The 21,670-nt window shown below is 37.2% G+C and overlaps 2 protein-coding genes across 2 annotated transcripts; both read left to right on the top strand.

The window, feature by feature from the left end:
• Window positions 1–4,983: 4,983 nt before the first annotated feature.
• LOC126752656 (protein rolling stone) lies at window positions 4,984–10,029 on the top strand. Its single transcript, XM_050463613.1, has 6 exons — window positions 4,984–5,344; window positions 5,425–5,538; window positions 5,628–5,841; window positions 5,903–6,004; window positions 7,211–7,397; window positions 9,658–10,029. Exons 1-6 carry the CDS (start codon window positions 5,231–5,233, stop codon window positions 9,836–9,838), a joined length of 912 nt encoding a protein of 303 aa, XP_050319570.1. The 5' UTR covers window positions 4,984–5,230; the 3' UTR covers window positions 9,839–10,029.
• Window positions 10,030–15,754: 5,725 nt separating this feature from the next.
• On the top strand, window positions 15,755–19,773 carry LOC126752670 (protein rolling stone-like). The gene is made up of 5 exons (XM_050463639.1): window positions 15,755–15,925; window positions 16,006–16,219; window positions 16,280–16,381; window positions 18,454–18,640; window positions 19,112–19,773. The coding sequence occupies exons 1-5, from the start codon at window positions 15,809–15,811 to the stop codon at window positions 19,290–19,292; spliced, it is 801 nt and encodes a 266-aa protein (XP_050319596.1). The 5' UTR covers window positions 15,755–15,808; the 3' UTR covers window positions 19,293–19,773.
• The last annotated feature ends 1,897 nt before the right edge of the window (window positions 19,774–21,670 follow it).

The raw sequence follows: 21,670 nt of genomic DNA, 5'->3' as shown, positions 1-21,670 counted from the left end.
TAGTGAGGCCATTTGGAGAGCATGTCATAAAACTTGGGTGAAAAAAGAGAAAATAATCTAACTTTAACCGTTAATAACTTTTAAATGGTTAGATTTACGAAAAAAATTGTTTTAGACCTTTTTTGAAGAGCATATAAAAAATAGAAAACCGTTAAGCGAATGTCATTCTCGTTATAATTAAGAGCTCATACATGAAGATCCTTTCTTAGGGGTGTCTATTAACTTTTTTTCAGAGTACGAAGCGAAAAATAACAATCGTTTTTTTGACACACCCTAATATATATACTTATACTAAGTGGGGTGGCCGACGTTTCCTTTTGGGTGTTACAAACTACTGCGAAACCTAAACCCTGAACAAGGTATACAAATTTTAATCCCAAGTACGAGAAATTAAATATGAAATTAATATTCCAAATCCCAACATCGGAATCAAAAATTGAGAATTAAATTTTTAATCCAAGATGTTGTTGGGAAGTTCCAATTGAAAATTTAAAATCTAAGTTTTTATCCAAAATTTATTTATGAAAAAATTCGCAACCCTTAATATGGGTATTTATGGAAGTACAAGGTACATACGTTCCAAAGTAAACAGGACTTAAAAAAAAAAAACAGAACAAAAGGTTTTTTCGGCAAAATCAATTTATTTTATTCAAAATAGTCTCTTTCTGCTTCAATACAGCTTTTTGCATGGTCCAAAATGCATATCGGACTAGTTGCTTAGCTCGTTGTCTGGTATGGTCGCCAGTATGCCGGTACAAGCCTTTTGAATGGCCTCTACGTCTGCATAACGCTTTCCTTTCATGGGCAAATGCATTTTTCCGAAAAATAAGAAGTCGCACGGTGCCATATCAGGTGAATACGGGGAGTTGTTAATGGTTAAAATGTGATTTTTGGTGAAATAATCGTCCTTCGAATGTTGGATTCTGAGCAATTTTTGGTCGTCAATTTGTGCGGAACAAACCGTGCACACACCTTTCGTAAACCAAAATGTTCGGTCAAAATGCGATAAATCGATGTTTTGGAGATGTTCAATTCCATTTCCATGGATTTAAATGATGATTTCGGCTGATTTTTGATGAATTCACGGACAGTTTCGATGGAATTTCCGGTGATCACGGATTTTGATTGGCCCACATGTTGATCGTCATTTATGTCCTCACGACCACTTTGAAAACGTTGAAACCACTCGTGTACTCTGCTACGGGATAGGCAATCATCACCATAAACTTGTTTCATCAATTGAAACGTTTCGGTAAAAGTTTTACCAATTTTAAAACAAAATTTCATGTTGGCTCTTTGTTCGAAGCTCATTTTCGAACCGATAACACAAACATACTGACACTTAAAACGCAATAACTTCACTTCCAATCTATGAAATGTCATGAAATTCTCACTGGGAGTCGATAAAGACAGCAGATTCTAATGCACCAGTCGACAGTAGATTGGAAAAGTCCTGTTTACTTTGGAACGCTTCTTGTATAACTCATTTGACTCTTGTAACTAAACTCGGTGAGAATTGTTCACTACTTAACAATATCACATGACAATGGATGAAACCGATTGAGTCCATTGACCCATTGCAATTTGTCTTCTTCTTCTTCAATTACAAAATTTTTCCGACAATTACAACATTGCACTTGAAATCAATTGATTTGACCATAATGATTTATTCTTCACCTTTTATGTAAGAATAATTAGTTTAATATAAAAGTGTTTCAATAGGCATACATACATACATATATACCATATATGGTGTATGTAAATATGAATATTTGATTCTGTCTTGTGGGAAAGTTATATATTGGATGTGAACATTAATTTAAACAAATTACATGTCAATTTAATGCATTGTAAATGTATTATGCACACATATTACATGAACATACATACAAATAAAAAATAATTTAATAGGAGAGTAATTGCCAAGAGCGGCGATGGAGAGTGAAAGTAATTGAGTCGTGTAAACTTGTTGAACCGGCAGAAAACCGTAATCAAATTATAAGTGTAGTAATATTGTGGGGGTCTTGAACTCTTCGCATAATACATACATGTGACTTTAAGAATAAATATACCTAGTTGCCTTATGGTAGTTCAAATCAGAGTAATTGGCCCCGAAATAATATCAATTATTTTAATTTTTTAATCAATAAATTGTTATTAGCTTTAAATTTGAGTTGCAATATCTCATTGATGCATTCAATAATTCGACTAAATCCTAGCTCTCATTTTCAGCATTACGGTTGTAGATATGCTGGTACGTACCGTTTGTTTGGCTATCAGCAAATCGCCGCTAAACGAGGCATACTAAATACCTTGATTGCCACTTTGCAATAGTAACTTCAGCATTCTCACATTAAATGTGATACAACTACCTGTCGGTAAATTCAGCCTCCACGACGAAACATCCCCAAATGGGTTGAGGCTGATTGACTTCGCCAAGACCCGAAATATGGTTATCTATGGTTTTAGATTCCAGCATAAAAAGATACATCAAGCTACCTGGCTGTCCCCGGATCGAAAAGCCACCCACCAGATCGATCATGTTGTGATAGACGGAAGACACGTCTCCAGTGCTCTAGACGTGCGTATGCTCCAAGGTCCTAACATCGACTCGGACCACTATCTTGTTGCAGCCAAGATTCGCATCCGCCGCTGCCTACCTCGCAACAAGAAGGTTTCAAAACCGGAGCATACTCTTGTAGAACCCCCAAAGGTGATCTAGTCACCGATTCCCAGAGCATACCTAAATTATGGAGGGAACACTTCTCCAGCCTGCTGAATGACAGTGAACGTACAACGCCAGGAGAAGACGAACCCGATTCCCCAATCGATGACGATGGAGCAGACGTTCCATTGCCCGACCATGAGAAGTTCGAATAGAAATTACCCGCCTGAAGAACAACAAAGCGGCGGGGGCCGATGGATTGCCGGCCGAGCTATTCAAACACGGCGGCGAAGAACTGATAAGGAGCATGCAGCAACTTCTTTGTAAAATATGGTCGGACGAAAGCATGCCCAACGATTGGAATTTAAGTGTGCTCTGTCCAATCCATGAAAAAGGAGACCCCACAATCTGCGTATAAGGTTCTATCAAGCGTATTGTGTGAAATATTAAAGCCCACCGTCAACAAACTGATTGGACCTTATCAGTAAGGCTTTAGACCTGACAAATCAACAACCGACCAGATATTCACGATGCGCCAAATCCTGGAAAAGACCCTTGAAATGAGAATCGACACACACCACCTCTTCGTCGATTTCAAAGCTGCTTTCGACAGCGCGAAAAGGAGCTGCCTTTATGCCGCGATGTCGGAATTTGGTATCCCCGCCACACTAATAAGGCTGTGTAAACTGACGTTGAGCAACACTTAAAGCTCCGTCAGGATTGGAAAGAACCTCTCCGAGCCGTTCGATACCAAATGAGGTTTCAGACAAGGCGACTCCCTATCGTGCGACTTCTTCAACCTGTTGCTGGAGAAAATAATTCGGGCTGCAGAACTAAACCGATAAGGTACAATCTTCTATAAGAGTGTATAGCTGCTGATATGCTGATGATATTGACATCATTGGCCTTAACAACTGAGCCATTAGTTCTGGGTCTGGTCTTAATGAGGGCAAGACGAAATATCTCCTGTCATCAAACAAACAGTCGTCGCACTCGCGACTAGGCATCCACGTCACTGTTGATAGACATAGCTTCGAAGTTATAGATAATTTCGTCTATTTAGAAACCAGCATCAACACCAACAACAACGTCAGCCTGGAAATCCAACGCAGAATAACTCAGCCAAAAGCTGCTATTTTGGACTGAGTGGGCAATTGAGAAGTAAAGTCCTCTTTCGACGAACAAAAACAAAACTCTATAAGTCACTTATCATTCCCGTCCTGCTATATGGTGCAGAGGCTTGGACGATGACAACAACTGATGAGTCGACGTTGCGAGTTTTCGAGAGAAAATTTCTTCGAAATATTTATGGTGCTTTGCGCGTTGGCCACGGCGAATATCGCATTCGATGGAACGATGAGCTGTATGAGATATGCGACGACATTGACTTAGTTCAGCGAATTAAAAGACAGCGGCTACGCTGGCTAGGTCATGTTGTCCGAATGGACGGAAACACTCCAGCTCTGAATGTAAACGACGCTGTACCCGCCGGGGGAAGCAGAGCAAGAGGAAGACCTCCACTCCGTTTTAAGGACCAGGTGGAGAAAGACCTGGCTACGTTGGAATATCCAGCTGTTGAGTCTTCCCCACAAAACTTGCATCACTCAAAATTATATATGTATATTAGATAGTGAAATATCTCCCGCCTTTTTGTCTTTTGAATTTCGCGGCTATGTATAAAGTCATACGGAGCTCATATCGGGCAATACTATACATCTTTGAAAGGTCTTGACATAACATACAAAACGACGCTATACATGATTAGTTCACTATGGAGTTCACTAACGCCGAAATTCGCGCTATTTTAAAGTTTTTCTTCGTTAAAGGCAAATCCGCTAGAGAAACATTCCGTGAGATTAATGTTGTTTTTTTTTGAAGTTGCCGTCTAGATTGAAACATTATCGAAAGAAACGGCGCATATTTGAACTAAACCCGATCACTGTAACACTTTTTATAAAGCATTGAATAAAGAGAAAAAAAGCGGAAGGGAGATATTTGAATCTAATCTAATATTTATTCATATCGACAACTATGATCTATATACGTGTCCTTGAAATGTTAGGTACATATAACTTTAAATCGATATCCGAACTTCCCTATCTTTCTGGTATATACACGTAAGAAGTCTAACTTTTCACACACTGTCACAAATACTATATGCAAATTATTTAACGTTGTTTCTCTATTATTCCTCCAACAGGCCATTTCTCAAACCCCCTTAGTACATCAATCGATTTTCAAAGAAGTCGTTGTGATTTTTATTGAAATCCCACCTACGCACGAAATGTTACAATATTTAATTCATATGAGAACAAGAGACCGATAACAAAGTATATTCATTTTTCAACTACAGCAACGTTTTGAAGGAAATACCTGAGAACCAATGCAGCTGAGTCATTACTGAAAGCAATGAATGAAGTAGAACAACTCGAGCCCGCAAATAATGTGTACTCACTGCATGACCAAGTTCAACGCGATTGATAAGCTGATTGCTCTATTAAACTAACGGTTATCATTGACAACAATCTATTTAAAAGAAGTCTGATAACTAATTCGTTATATAAAATGAGAGCACTTTTACACTTATTTAGGCAACAGTTGACCCGACTCTGGCATTGTGAACGGGTTGGCCTTGCGGTGATTTGGTTGTTGCTCGAGCGTGTATTTAATGTGACAAAAGTGAAGTGGAGTAGTGTTGTAGTTCAAAATATTTTATAAATAAATTTAAATTCTTCTTTTATCTAAATAATCTAAATCAGATGCGTGAGACGTCGGGAATCTGTCATCAGCTGTGCCATCCGCTGGCGAAAGAGTTTCAACGAGAAAAATTCTCGTTGACGCATGAACCTACAGAAGTTTTCTTCAAATCTCAGGTAGGAGTCTACAGCAATGGACAATAACGGTGTTCTACCTTAAAAGCACATAATCTTAATTTGTTATATTTTTTCTCCAAATCAATTAGTGGCAAAGCCAGCCGAAATCGATTATATGGCTAATCTATCGTTGGCTTTTAGCCGCCACGTTTGCTGTCGGGGTGTTGGGCAGCTTGATCCAGACATTTGCAGAGGGAAAATGGTTTATCTATCTCACCGATTGGGGGTTCTTTCTCTGCATGTACACAAGCGTCTTTGGCGCCATTTTGGTAACGATCTTTTATTGCAGTAAAGATAATGTTTGTAAGTGTAATTGTGATAAATCTATGCCGTTCGATTTGAATTTTGATAAGCCCGTTTACAGTTGTACCTCCATGGGCGCTAAAATTATATTGGGCTTCTTATTGGACCACATTGTCGCTGGCCACGCTTATAACGTTCATATATTGGATATTCATTTTCCCAAGTGAGTACCGGTATCAAACTATTTTAATGACAATCTTAAATTTTGTAATCTTGTGTTATCAAATTTTGCACATACATATACGTAATAAGATAGAGTACCCTAAAGTTATTAGCGAGGCCAAACCGCAAACTAATAATATTATATAATCGTAAATCGGTCTAATCAAATGGATTGATTACCACTAAGGCACACGTACCTACCGTTGTTATCCAGCAGCGAAAAATTTTTAAAATTGGAGCGTTGTTTCTTATCAAAACTCATAAAGATTTAAAAACTAGTATAAGGCGGACAAGGGCTCATATAAAGAAAAGAAGAATCATCCAAATATTTAGCGAAGCAAGTAGATGTATTTCTGTGTGTTCAGCCCCAGTACTGATCTAGGAATTAATGTCATTGAAATATAATACTCAAAAGCCAGAAGTATTTTGTTAGAAGTAGAGAGAAAATATTTCTCGCAAAAGAAAATTATTGGCATTCCTTTGAACTCTAGGACCTCCTTTACATGAATCTGCTTTTTTAAACATTTTACTCAAAACTAAATAAGGGTTCATCATAAATATTAAGGCAATAAAACAAATAGTTAGTAATCTTTACTGTAAATTTAAATTTGAAATGTTATAGTGTGTATAAGAGAACCGCTATCAACGACTTCAAAGTTATGACTGTCCACAGTGACGTAAGAGCTAAGACGCGAGTGTGACGACTGTTTGTTTGATGACAGGAGATATTTCGTCTTGCCCTCGTTCACTGCCAGACCCTTTTGCTTTGCTTCCTTGTCCAGTCTGGAGAAAACAGAACTAACGACGCGGGTGTTGAGGTCGATGATATCAATATCATCATATTTAGCCGAGTCATAAACCTTAAAATAAATAGCGCTAATATTTGCGAAGAACTACTACCGAGAGTGTGCACATTGATGATCAGATGGAAGCCTCGCTCACTCTCCATTTAACGCTCCGATAAATCAATAATTAAAAACGTCAAATACATTAAATTCTACTCCCGAGATGGTATGAGAGGGCTGAAGCTGGGGTCAAAATTGAACGATGTGCAAGGCAATACCGCACTTTAAAAGTTTAATTATGTGCATTCAGGGCCGACCATTACTCATCTAACCTAACCGAAATAGTAAATAGCAAAATTTTGACAATAAGCTCGCCTATTTCGCAAATCAGAATATTAAACAGTTCTTTCATTTATTCACAGCTGACAATCAAAGCGCTTGGGAAGTATATAATCTGTGGGCGCACGGCTTCAATTCAATACTGATGATAATGGATCATATGCTGGTGGCTTTTCCAGTACGCCTATTACACTCTGTCTATCCACTATGCTTAGGTCTAATATATGGAATATTTACTGTTATTTATTATTGGGCAGGAGGCGTCGATCCGTAAGTAAACATAAGTACCTATATGTAATTTGTATATAATATATACCGTGAGTGTCACTTAAAATCGTAAACATTGGTAAAATTATGCATACAATTTTCAAAAATATAATGAAATTCATAGCAGTTTTTTAATTTTTGAACTTAATATTGGTTTTCAAATATCTTCCGCTTTTTTGCTCTTTATTCACTGCTTTATAAAAAGTGTTACAGTGATCGGATTTAGTTCAAATATGCGCCATCCGAGCTCCCGTAGCTTCTGACGAGTCATCAACGAAGTGTGTGGTCTGGCGTTGTCCTGGTGGAACACTACACCCTTCCTGTTGGCCAATTCTGGACGCTTCTGGTTGATCGCCTGCTTCAAGCGGTCCAGTTGTTCGCAGTAGATGGATAATAGTGGATGATTCCCTTCCAATCCCACCAAACACACAGAAAAACCTTGAGTTCGGTCCGTTTCAGCAGCATATCGCAGGCGTTGATTCGGTCCAGAAGGTTTTTTTGCAACAAATCATGCGGCACCTAAACATCAAGGTTTTTGGTTTTTGTGTATCCAGCCTTCTGCAGATGGTTTAAAATGGTTTGGTGACTAACTCCCATCTTCTGGGCGATGTCACGAGATGCCACATGCCGGTCTAACTCGATGTTTTCCATGATTTGATCGGTATTCGTCGTCACAGGTCTTCCGTCGGCTGGCTTAACCATGGTGACGTTTTCGCCCGCTCTGAATCGTCGAAACCATTCCTCCGCAGTTCGAAGTGATAGAGTGCCGTCCCCCAAAACACCATTAATCTCACGGAACGGATAAAGGCGGAAGGGAGATATTTGACAACCAATATTTAACCATATTAAATAACAAATTGAATAATAAGGTTGCCCACCTTTGGCATTTGTAAAAGTATTACTTCTTTTTGGCATCGAATCGACTAACTTTTTACACACATCGAGGCAAATTTCCACCACTCTTCCTCAGCGGTCTTCTTGGGTTGTGTTTGCTTTCGAATTTTCCTTTCCCATTCCCATTTTCTCAGCACTTGTTATTAAATTTCTCTTCTGGATATCTATGTACCCATACTGGTCCGTAATATCGTCGATAAAAACCAAATTACCGACTCTGTGTGCTGACATGCTAAACATCCCCACACCATCACGTATACTCCTCCATGTTTGATAGTCGCACACAAAGTAGCTGTGCCCATCATTATTTGGTTTTCTCCACATCATGTGTTCGCCATCAGAAGCAAATATGTTGAATTTTAACCATCCATAAAAATACGATCATGTCTGAAGTCGTTCAGCTAAGATCGGTACTCAAAAGCAAACTGTAATCGTTTGCATTGATTCACAAATGGCTTGTAGCGAGTAGTTCTCGCATGAACCCATATCAAGCATTCCAATCGGCATTGTAAAATCGGATGAAATCGAGAGGATATGGGAGGGCTTTATAGGAGCCGAGTGTGTGTGGCACCGCCTTCTTTTATGTGAAACCACATTCATATCTCGGGACCCGCTCAACCGATTTTAACCAAACTTGGTATGTAATATTTTATTGACACACCTACATTACGGTATGAAAATGGTCGAAATCAGACAAAGAACCCGTCTACTTCTCATATAACAAATTTTTAAATTCCATATAACTCTTTCACTTTCCAGTACACAAATCAAGCACCAATGAATATATTCGGAAAAAACATTGCAGAAAGAGTTCATATGAGGCGTGCCACTTTATGACTAAAAATTTCGTAAATCGAACCTAAACTGTTCAAGCCCCTAGGTACTGAATATGTGGACACAGAGCTTATAGTTGAATTTTTACCGAAAATGTCGGTAAATGTGTGAAAGTAGGATGTCAGTGTGGTTAAATCAGATCAATACTTCCTTTAGCCCCCATATACCTAATATAAAGTTTTTCGAATTTCCTGGTGACTTTATACCGCCAATATGTGAGTTAATAAAACCGGGAGAAAAAACTCGCCCTAAACACTAACAAACTTTATGCACCTCAAGTTACTTCCCTGGCAGTAGTCCTTGCAGTTTGCAAGAGTTTGAAATGTTCGGGTATACCCGAACTTAGCTCTTCCTTACTTGTTAAAAATGCCTTAATGCTTTTACTTACAAACAACTCTAAGCAGAATTTGTGGTACACCCATGTTTCTATCAGATAAAAATTAGTCTGTGAAAACATTATAATTTCGTACAAAATATGTTACTTAAATTGAAATTAGATTATTTAATGAAATAATAACTTGCTATATTCTTGCAGTTTTGGAAACCGTTTCATCTACGAGATACTCGATTGGTCAAATGCGGGCGGCGCAATTTTAACCACACTTGGTTGCATATTAGTAACCTTTGTATTCTGCTTCATACACTTTGGCCTATATAAACTGCGAACATTTATTTATAAAAAGCGACAAAGTTCCAAATTGACATTGAGTGCTTAATTCTGAATAAGATTGCTACAAATAGAATTTTGAAAGAGATATTACTTACATATGTATACATATTGTGTACGTAGATATAAGTATAATAGTCAAATCATAAAAATGTTGTACCACGAATTGTTGTCATATATACATACATATATGTATAAATTTTTATATTTAAATTATAAAAAGTATCTTATGTTTAGTAATTTGTTTTAATTTAATTTCTGATAGCCATTGCAACAGTAATATGTACAGTGCCTCACAAAAGTATTTGGAAAATTAATTTCAAGAAATAAATTGCCTGCAATTCTTACGAAGATTTATTATTATTATTAAAATATATTTTGTAATTACTGTGTTGCAGTTGTAACTTTTATATAAAATTATTTTTAATTTTAAAGGAACATAGGTAAAAACCCTTTAACCGAAAAATTTGATGAATTCATATCAAAAAAGTATTTGTAAAAAAACTGTATATATGTATATACTAAAATTAATTTTACTTTTAACCAATATCGGCTGGCGTATCCATTCGTCTTTGAAACTTCTTTTAATCTATTTTGCATTGTTTTTGTTTTTTTTGTTTCGTTCGCTCCGCAAAGATTTCTAGGCCAGTTTTGGTGTACTGTTGGATAATGTACGGATAGCATGTTCTAAATCTGTCCAGAAGTGCTTAGTCTGAATAAGCTCCAGGGACACCAACAAGGGCGTTCGCCATGGACAGGAAAAGGTAGTAATCACTTGGCGCTATGTCCGGGCTATATGGTGGATGCGATAAAACCTCCCATCCGAGCTCCTGTAGCTTTTGACGAGTCATCAACGAAGTGTGTGGTCTGGCGTTGTCCTGGTGGAACACTACACCCTTCCTGTTGCCCAATTCTGGACGCTTCTGGTCCAACGCCTGCTTCAAGCGGTCCAGTTGTTCGCTGTAGATGGTAGAATTAAGCATCTGGGCATATGGGAGCAGCTCATAGTGGATGATTCCCTTCCAATCCCACCAAACACACAGCAAAACCTTCCTGGCCGTCAATCCCAGCTTGGCCACTGTTTGAGACGATTCACGATTCGAACACGACCGTTTTCGCTTGATATTGTCGTATGAGATCCATTTTTCGTCGCCAATCACAAACCGCTTCAAAAATGGGTCGAGTTTGTTCCGTTTCAGCAGCTATCGCAGGCGTTGATTCGGTCCAAAAGGTTTTTTGGCGTCAAATCATGCGGCACCCAAGCATCAAGTTCATGGTGTCGTTTTCACCCGCTCTGAATCATCGAAACCATTCCTCCGCAGTTCGAAGTGATAGAGTACCATCCCCCAAAACACCATTAATCTCACGGAACGTTTCTCTAGCGGATTTGCCTTTAACGAAGAAAAACTTTAAAATATCGCGAATTTCGGCGTTAGTGAACTCCATGTTTACACGTCTATAACTGTTGAACGCAATATCCAAACTAATCATGCATAGCATCGTTTTGTAGGTTATGTCAAGGCCTTTGAAAGATGTATAGTATTGCCAGATACGAGCTCTGTAGCGCTTTATACATTGCCGCGAAATTCAAAAGACAAAAAGGCGGAAGGGAAATACTATTTGACAACTTAATATTTTATCAGTAATTAACTGCATGCCTCACCTTCGGCTTCAGCTTTGGTCATCGTCCACTCTGCGGTGTCTAAGCAATTTTTTGTTCTTTGGGGTGCCTGCAGAGTGGACGCTCAAAGCCGAGCCGAGCGCTAAGCTGACATCGAGAAATATATTTAAGAAATAGTTACTAATTAAGAGAATTTACGCACAGTACTATTGTTTTTCCAGAGATAAAGTCGCTAAAACTTTAAGTTTGCAATGGGCAAACAACCACTGAAATGCGAAAAATCATATTAGATTCCTTTTAAAAATGTAAATCTTGGTGCGAAGGCGCCAGTTGGAACACAACATTGCACAAAAAAAATTATAAATGTCATAAACATCAGACTGCTTAAAATTTGCCGTGGCCGTGCCAACTAACGCGCCTTGCTGACACTGAAACGCGATCAATATTACGAGAATTATAAAGAGAATTTAAAATAAAATATAGTTTCAAGAGCTATCTAAATATAGCGGAGAAATCGGGTAAGCCCATAAAAGACACTACAATCAGCGGAACTTTGCGCAAAAGTAGTCTGCATAGACGAGTACCACGCAAAAAGCCCCATATAATATATAAAAGTCGAATCAACAGAAGTGCTTGTAACTTCCAAAAAAATATGTACATAAATAGGGAGGCAAATTTCTGAAAAAACATTTTGTATTCGAAATGTTTGGATCGAAAAAATCCCTGAAATTTGGGTATCCAAAAACGTAGCCTTTGATGATAAATGTGTTACCCAGACCGTCAAGCACGGTGGAGGTTAGGTCATGGTCTGGGCCTGTATGACATCATCTGATGTTGGGAATTTGGTTTTCATTGAAGCCACTATGAAAAAGTTTGATTATTTAAGTTTTTTAAATTACATTGTTCCATTGAAAAATTAAGGCTATCAGGGAGTTGCATCTTTCAGTAGAGCAACAATCCTAAACCCAAGTCCAAAATTGTTAGTGAATGCCTGTTATATCGACCACCAAAAACTCTGGATCACCCCCGAAATCTAGAGATCTTAATCCTATCTAACATCTGTGGGAACACATTGACCGAAAAATCAGGCAGAGAAGCATTTAAAGGAGTTGTTTACTTATTTGTGACGCTCACCGTAGATATTTATATTTACCTGACCAAAAAGTGATTCAGACTCAAACCGTGCTCCTTGTAGAAGCTTCCTCAGAGCAAGCAGTAACAATAAGAGGGATTACGAAGCAGCAAGAACAAATGAAGAAAGTGGCCTGCAGATTTCCCATTCAGACCGTGAGCGATCTGAATGTTTTAAATATAGAAGTAAAGGCCGCTAACTAGGAGATCTATGTATGAATGAATACTATCAAAATTATTGTTTTAATTAAAATTTGTATTTATTTTGTTCACAGATCCATGCAATATACGACTTTATCCTTAATTACCGAAGTTTAAAAAACCTTAAAAATATTATGGCCAATCCTGTGGTTTTGCCCTATAATATCGATGGCGTTCAAGAGAAAGCTACCTTGAAAATGAAAAAATTTTGTTCAGTGTTATGATAGATAGGTATTATCACAATCATTACAACTTATTTTAATCAACAACTATCATACCTCAAACGGGAACGCTTCTAACCCTTCTTATTCTCAGATGCAACAAATTCAGTGCGTGGAAGAAGGCCACTTTAAGAACTGCAGCTACAACAAAATTTAAATAGACTCAGAAAAGATTAATGTTTTAAAATAAGTTGTGTTCTCTTAGCAACAGAAAACTTTAAAAAAATTAAAAATTATATTTAACAGTCGTAATTATTATTATTTTATAATTACAATTAGAGATTTCTGGTACAAAAGTACTCTTAGCATGGGTACTCTTTTTAGAGACCCTAATATGGGGTAAAATTTCACCTGTTCCCAGGGTAAACGAGTTAGTGGCGACTTAGCCTATTTGCGAACATTTCATACAAAAACGAAAATAAAAAAAAACTCATTGTTTGTTCATAGTTTATGTATCAGAAAGTTTCAATAAAAACGGGAAAATAACTGGTCGTTGTAGAGCTGTTGAGCATGATAACAGTCGATGACAGCTTGATATTTCTTATACTGCCAAATTTGTGAAGAAAAGTTGTCTGAAAGTTTCATAAGACTACTACAAGCAATTTTATAAATACATATGTATGTATATAACTCATAACTCATACTGACTTGTTCAGCATAGGGTTTGTTAGATTAATAAAAATCGTTACCTGTGTATATGAGGAGTTTGGATAATTCGTACCCAATACCATAGGTATATTTTCGCCATTAAACTATTGTATGTCCAATATTATACGTTCTGTGAATTTTGTTAAGATATCTTACCGATGTATACGGTATAAAGCCAACAGGAAATTTGAAGATCTTATAATAGGTATATATAAAAAATATGGGTAGTTTTGAACCGCTTTTATCTATTTTTGCCATTTTCGGCCTATCATTATCATAACACTCAAATAATATTTCTTGTTGAAAGTTCGGCCGGTCTGAAGTTTGCAGGTTGGAGTACACCTCCTCTCAATAATCGAAGGAGGCTGTCAACATAGCTTTAATTTTGGTACTTTGACGTGTTTTTTTCGCCTACGGCTCACTTATGCCACGATATTCGCCTGCTTGATCATCTGTTTCCGGGTCGTAAGCAAAGATCTAAGCCTCTTCGCCAGTAATAACATGTTTCATGACACCCCAGTAGTCTGAAAGCATTGTTTCACAAACATTAACGCGGCGCTGTTTTTCAAAAATATTTTGGGATTTTGGAAACAATCTTTCTTTCACTTTTCTTACGCCTAAATGATCTTTAAAAATGTTTTTTACTGATCTTTCCGATATTCCAACAATGCCCGTAATATGTCTGACTGTTAATCGTCAATTTTCAAACACCAATTCCTTTATTTGTTAGTCATCAGTTGATGTTGGTGGCAGTCCTGCATGTGGATCGTTGTGAACGCGTTCTCAACCCTTTTTGAATAAATTGTGCCAATAAAAACACTTGCTCGCGACAAACAATTATCACCAAAGGCATTTTTACATAAAAAAGGTAACTTTCTGAAATTTGAGATTACTAATTAGATTATCGATATCATATAATTATTGAATTTTGTAACATAAGTAACAGTTACGATAATTATCAGTGAAAATAATATGTAGTATCGGATCGCTGCTGAGACGTTAAAGTATTTAGTACTTGTATACTGTCTGTATCACTCTTTATTTTAATTTTTGTTAAACACTTTAATTTTTAAAAAAAATTCAAAACTTGTTTTCTTTGTGTATATATTTATTTTTTTGTAAATTCGAAATAAAGAGCTCTCCAGCAATCCTTTTTCGATCCTTTCCCTAAACCTATTCCAAAGATGAGGTCGCTTGAAAATACTCACATTAAATCAAATAAATAAAACAAGTAGCTCGGATGCTCAAGAAAATCAACCGTAAATGATATTTTTCGATCATGAACCTTTTCATTTCTCATGAACAGTTGTGTACTATATAATTATTTGAACTATACTTGGAAATAATGTATGAACCTTGTTTATTCTACTTGTTTAATAAATCATTAAAAAACTAACAGTTATTGACAGGTTTTTAGATAAAAAAAATAGCCGCGCGGTTGTTACGATGATATGACAGAAACTAACGAAGTACAAAAATAGATTGGGGGCGGGAACTAGAGGAGATTAGAAATTTAAAAAATGTGAGGAACTCATACAACGCAGCAACGGAACAGCTCTTGATTTTTATACTCATATAACAACAAAGACTTTCCTTAGTTACGAAGTGAATTAGACAAGTCTGATATACTACATACCTAAAAGACAACATTTACTCAATTATGAGCGCAAAAATATATGTTTTATCGCTTTTTTAAACAAGCAGAGAGAACAAATGTTTACACCAAAACGCTACACCCTGGAGTGGCCTTAAAGATAAAGCATGACGACGTGCAAAATATGACTTATGCCCATTTTTTATGAGAAGGCTTATCAGCAATATGTACTAAGTTGCTTCTACCATATATGGTACATAAGTATGTATGTAGAAATGTATTTAGTAAATAAAGACCGAGTTTTGTATCGATAGTATCGATAAAATAGATATAATCGCGTTTGTACCGTAATATCGATGTTTGAATGTTTATACCCAAGTTATGGTTTTTATGTGCAAATACCATTGATAAGAAAAATGGTAAAACTATTGAGTCTAAACTTTTTAACATTTTTACCAAAATAAATAGTACCAATTGAGTAGTGATTGAAATTGGAAGCAGATCTCTGCGAGTAAGCATCATATAATGATAACAATAAGCCGGAAAATATTTGAACTAGCAAAATAATATTTTGAAAGAAAATACAGGATTCGATTGGAACAAATGTTTGATTCGGCGCAAAAATGGTGCACGAACGTTTTCCATCCGTTCGCCAAGGAGTTTCAATTGAAAAAGTTCAGCTTGAAACATCAACCAATCGATGATTTTGCCAAATCACAAGTAAGTTGTTTAAAAGTCGACACTTGAGATATAAAATATTTTGAATAGTGGTCTAACTAACTTTTCCGTTCTATTTGCAGTGGCAGAAGGGTAGCCGCTCGTTGTGTTGGCTAATCTATCGCTGGCTCTTAGCAGCCTTTTTCATTGCCGTCGTATGCGACACAATGATCAATCTTTTTTATGCCGGCAAATGGTTTATATACCTGACCGCATGGGGTTTCTTTCTCTGTATGCTCACAAGTCTGTATGGCGCTATTATAGTTAGCATATATTATTGGCGACCACATGATTTCGGTAGGTGTAGAATTTTTTAAAGGGGGTTTAAAATAAATTCCATATCTTATTTGCTCATAGCTGCCCACCCGATTGTCTTCAAAATGTATTGGGTTTCTTATTGGACCACTTTGGTATTGGCGACCGTCATTACACTTGTCTACTGGAGCCTTCTTTATCCATGTAAGTAACACCAAAAACGCCGTAGTTTATTTTTTTTTCTTTTTCAATTATTAAACTTGATAAATAGACACATATGACCCCCTTCTCTATCAAAATGATTGCTATTGCTTAGGAATAGCTTACATTAGACGAGATTTAATTCTAAGTTTTCTTTATCTGCAACTTGAATATCTTCAGGTACTACCGTATGGTGGGCAATAGACCAGCAGAGACCTCCACTATCTAGTCTAGAGGCCCGAATTTTGAATGGTTTTTGGTAATTGTGAACATTAGACCATCAGTAAGTAAGGGGGTTTCTAGCCTATAGTTTTGTTTCACCTAACGATTGTATGTATCACCTAAAACTAAACGAGATAGGTATAGGGTTATATATATAAAAGATCATGATGACGAGAAAAGTTGAAATCCAGGTGAATGTCTCTGTGTTTGTCTGACTATCCGTCCGTCCGTGCAAGCAGTAACTTGAGTAAAAATTGAGATATCTATATGAAACTTGGTGTGAAGGTTCCTTAGTACAAAAAAATTACGAGTTCGTAGATGGGCGTAAACGGTTCCAAAAATGGTCCAAATCCAACCAAAACTGTTCAAGACCCTAGTTACCGAATATGTGGACCCCAGTATCTATAGTTGACTTTTGACCGAAAATATTGGTCAATGTGTGAGATATATAGTACAATTGAAATTCAGACAGAATCCTTTCCTAACAATAGGAATACCATATACCTAATACATATAAAAATGTTCGAACTTCTCGGTGACTTTATGCTGGATAAATCGGCCAATATTTGAGTTATCTCAATGAAAATTACAGAACATGTTTCACTCATAACAGTATATCTTTGTACCTAAAATAGATACAATTGAGCGAAAACTTGACCTAGCCCCCCAAATAACTAACATCAGGGTTTTCGAACATCCGGCTGAATTTACTCCATATGATTGGTGATTGTATGTGAGGTACCTAAATGAAACACAGGGAACATTTTTTTAGTATGTGGCATGATCATGGTTAATAGATGAAATCGGGTCGATACTACCTCAACTTCCACATACCAACGGGTTTTTCAATAGCTACGCTGAAAAAGTAAACCAATAGGGACAGAAAACCACGCCATATTTTTTACCGCTCTTTCGACATTTCTCTTCAGTAAGGCTTGCCATTTCATCATGAAAAGATATACGATCCAACAACGAGTCGAAACTTTTCTACCGAAATTCGGAGTTCGTGGCCTCAACTTTAAGAGCGGGTTTTTCAATAAGAGCGATACAGAAGTGTTTTTTTTTTAAACAAAAACTGTTTGCGAGATCAATGAAATTATAGATACCTGTGAGAGTACATTCAAACGTACTTCATGAGTATCCATTGCATCCCGAAAGGATTGCGGTTTGGTGCGGTTTATGGGCCGGCGACGTCATTGGGCCGTACTTCTTACGTGATGATGAAGACCGGTACGTTACTGTGAATGGGAATCGCTAATACTTAATGATAACCGAATATTTTTTGCCTGAATTGGATGATATGGACTTGGACAATATGTGCTTCTAATAGGACGACGCCACAAGCCAAACAACGAATGTCACAATCGATTTTTTGAGAAAAAAGTTTGGTGAACGTGTCACCTCACGCAATGGTCCAGTCAATTGTCCGCCACTGTCGTGCGTTTTGACGCCGTTAGACTATTTCTTGTGGCGCTACGTCAAGTCTATGGTCTATGCCAACAAGCCAGCGACGATTGATGAACTTCGTACGAAATCGAACATGAAATTGCAGCAGTATCGGCCGATTTATGCTTGAAAGCCGTCGAAAATTGGGTTCAGCGTTTGGACTTCTGGACTTGGACTTGTCGGTCAGTGTATGAGTTATATGAGTGTATATATATGTATATAAAATTGCTTAAATTCCGATCCTCTGGTTGACGTTTTACATCGTAAGGTATTTCCCTGGCTTTGATTCCTGCAAGTTGCAAAAGTATAAAATAACTGTTGCACCCGAACTTAGCGCATTCTTATTTGTTTTTTTTCTTGCAACGATAATAATTATTAAAAGATTTTTGTACTTTTAAATCGAACAGATGACAAGAGCGGAGTTTCGTTGACCTACAATTTACTTGGACATGCCAGCAATTCCATTCTGATGGTGTTAGATCATATGTTGGTTGCATTTCCCACACGCATTTTCCACTTCGTGTATCCCATTGGAATGGGCGTGATTTATGTCATATTTTCCCTTATCTATTATTTTGCCGGAGGCGTAGACACGTAAGTTTAAAATATATTTTTTCCAGTATTTTAAAGATTTACATATTTAATCAAACATATGACACTCAGTTTCAAAGGTCCTCGAGTTATTTGTTAGACTTTGCGTAGAGCTTTCGCATACCCAAATACCATATTCATGAACGATATGTTCAGATTGCTTTGATATTATTAGTGTTGTTCGGTATCTCGAACAATACTAATACTAATCGAGGTAAATATAGGGTTAAATAAATCAAAATGATTGGAATAACGAGATGAGTTGATATCCGGATGCATATCGGCTGGCCCGGGCGTTGGTCTTGTATTATTCAAATATTTCGACATTAAAATCTTACCATCCTAAAGAGCAAAGAAGACTTTTAATTTGAACTCAATGTATCAAGAAATTAATTTTTAAGAAAGACTTTCTTTAACAATGATTATTTTCATTTCATCTGTAATTCTCTAATTAATTTTTTTTCTGAATTTCAGACACGGGGACCATTATATATATACGATTTTAGATTGGGCCCAACCAGAGACAGCGGTAATAACTATTATTATTTGCTTTGCATTACTTGCAATTATGTCTTTTCTACTCTTTGGGCTGTACAAACTGCGTTGCTTCATTTACCGAAAGATCAATAAGTCCGTTTTAGTGCTTCAAGTTTGATTATAAGTACATTAAGTACGAGCATGTTGTATAAATAAAATATTATAAATATAAGGTTGTCAAATATCTCTCTTCCGCTTTTTTGCTCCTTATTCAGTGCTTTATAAAAAGTGTTACAGTGATCGGACTTAGTTCTGTTCCATCTAGACGGCAACTTTATAATACCCTCCTCATAGAAGCCCCTCCTTATTTGCGAAGAACTCGGACAGCCACTTTTCACAAGCCTCTTTTGAATTCAACTTTACACCAACAAGGGCTTTCGCCATGGACAGGAACAGGTGGTAATCACTTGGCGCTATTTCCGGGCTATATGGTGAATGCGATAGAACCTCCCATCCGAACTCTCGTAGCTTCTGACGAGTCATCACCGAAGTGTGTGGTCTGGCGTTGTCCTAGTGGAACACTGCACCCTTTCTGTTGGCCAATTCTGGACGCTTCTGGTCGAACGGCTGCTTCAAGCGGTCCAGTGGTTCGCAGTAGATGGTAGAACTAAGCGTCTGTCCATATGGGAGCAGCTCATAGTGGATGTTTTTCTTCCAATCCCACCAAACACACAGCACTACCTTCTTGGCCGTAAATTCCACTGTTTGGGACGATTCGCCGGCCTTCGAGCACCACCGTTTTCGCTTAATATTGTCGTACGTGATCCATTTTTCGTCGCCAGTCACCAACTAACTCCATCTTCTGGGCGATGTCACGAGATGCCACATGCCAGTCTACCTCAATATTTTCCATGATTTGATCGGTATTCGTCGTCACAGGTCTTTCGCCATCAAGGTGATAGAGTATAATCCCTCAAATCACAATTAATCTCACGGAACGTTTCTTTAACGAAAGACAACTTTAAAATAGCGCGAATTTCGGCGTTAGTGAACTCCATGTTTACAAGTCTATAACTGTGGAACGCAATAACCAAGCTAATCATGCACAGCGTCGTTTTGTAGGTTATGTCAAGACCTTTCAAAGATGTATAGTATTGCCAGATACGAGCTCTGTAGCGCTTTATACATAGCCGCGAAATTCGAAAGATAAAAAGGCGGAAGGGAGATATTTGAAAACCTAATATTTAAATACGAGTTGTGTATTTGTGAAGAAAAGAAATTGGTAGTAGTAGTTAACCATGAAGAGGTAGGAATCGCGTGAGATCTAAAAATCGGGACAAAAGCTCCTTTTTGAATAAACCACTTCTCACTCTAAAAGAAGCTGAACAAATTTTATTTAAAGAGGGATTAGATATCTCCCTACCTTAAGGGGCGATCTGTGGTCGGGGAAAGGAATGTGAGGCCCGAGATTAATTTTTTAAGGTTTAAGAATAGGTTGTTTCGATTGCCGGCAAAGCTACAAGTCCTATAGACAAAAATTTATATAGGATTGTTGTAGTAAATGAAAAGATTTACAAATAATTTATTTTCACAAAAATTTGTAGATATTTACCTTCTTATGTCTCAAACACACTGTATTTTTTTATTTAAAACATTTATTTTTACTCCTTATATGGACGTAATATCGAAAAAAAACTTAATTTTCAATCAAAAAATCTCAAGTGAAAATATCAATTTTTTTGAGTTAAGTCGTTTAAAGTAGGCTTTATGTTCGTGAAAGTTTCTATTTTCTCATTGTTTGCAAGGTGGCCTTTTATAGTATATTCCGAGATTTGGCAACACGAGTGTTGCAATCTGGCAACTCACGATTTTATTGTAAAGTGTCACATTCTTGATGGTATGCATATTTAAGATGTTTTGACATACACGCGTTTTATGTGTTGTTTACAGTAACTTAAAATATTCTTCTTTACCAAAAATTGGAACTAAACCGAGAACATTTTCGCGCGATTACTTACGTTATTCTAATTTTAATAATGAAGTTCCCCCACGGACCAGTGTTTATCGATGGTATGGTGAACTCAATCGAGGTCTTAGATCACTCCAAAACTAATTTCAGGAAGGTCGTCCAAAAATCAGTTGTTGTTCCGCAAACTATTGATGTCGTGCGCAAACTGATATAGCAAGTTCGTCATGTGACCTATCGTGAGGTTGAGAAAACGATGGGCATTAGTGGGACTTGCATGTGAATCTCTACATTATTGCATGAACATTTGACTGTAGAAAAGTCTCGTGACAATTGGTCGAGAGAAATGTTAACAAAATACGATAGTGGCGTTTCGAAACACGTCTATGGCATCGTGTGAGAAACACGGATATAACCCCGAAAGGAAAGTTCGGTCGACAATGTGGGTGTTTCAACATAAGCCGAATTCAAAAAATTTGTTCGCGCACGATGCAGTTCCGAGCAAATGATTATCTGTTTTTTGCTTTGGAAAAACTGGACAAGTCGCAACCATACCACTAGAACAACACAGAACAGCAAATCCTAAGTTG

Source organism: Bactrocera neohumeralis, chromosome 3 (assembly GCF_024586455.1).
Source record: "Bactrocera neohumeralis isolate Rockhampton chromosome 3, APGP_CSIRO_Bneo_wtdbg2-racon-allhic-juicebox.fasta_v2, whole genome shotgun sequence".
NCBI lineage: Eukaryota > Metazoa > Arthropoda > Insecta > Diptera > Tephritidae > Bactrocera > Bactrocera neohumeralis.
This window is presented reverse-complemented; position numbering and strand designations above follow the sequence as displayed.

Excerpts from the sequence above, each read along its gene's own strand:
- LOC126752656 (XM_050463613.1), top strand. The coding sequence starts at position 5,231 with ATGAGAGCACTTTTACACTTATTTAGGCAACAGTTGACCCGACTCTGG. Across the intron at positions 5,842-5,902 it reads TTGCAGTAAAGATAATGTTT|TTGTACCTCCATGGGCGCTA; the intron begins GTAAGTGTAATT and ends GCCCGTTTACAG. Across the intron at positions 7,398-9,657 it reads TGGGCAGGAGGCGTCGATCC|TTTTGGAAACCGTTTCATCT; the intron begins GTAAGTAAACAT and ends ATATTCTTGCAG.
- LOC126752670 (XM_050463639.1), top strand. The coding sequence starts at position 15,809 with ATGTTTGATTCGGCGCAAAAATGGTGCACGAACGTTTTCCATCCGTTC. Across the intron at positions 16,220-16,279 it reads TTGGCGACCACATGATTTCG|CTGCCCACCCGATTGTCTTC; the intron begins GTAGGTGTAGAA and ends ATTTGCTCATAG. Across the intron at positions 16,382-18,453 it reads CTGGAGCCTTCTTTATCCAT|ATGACAAGAGCGGAGTTTCG; the intron begins GTAAGTAACACC and ends TAAATCGAACAG.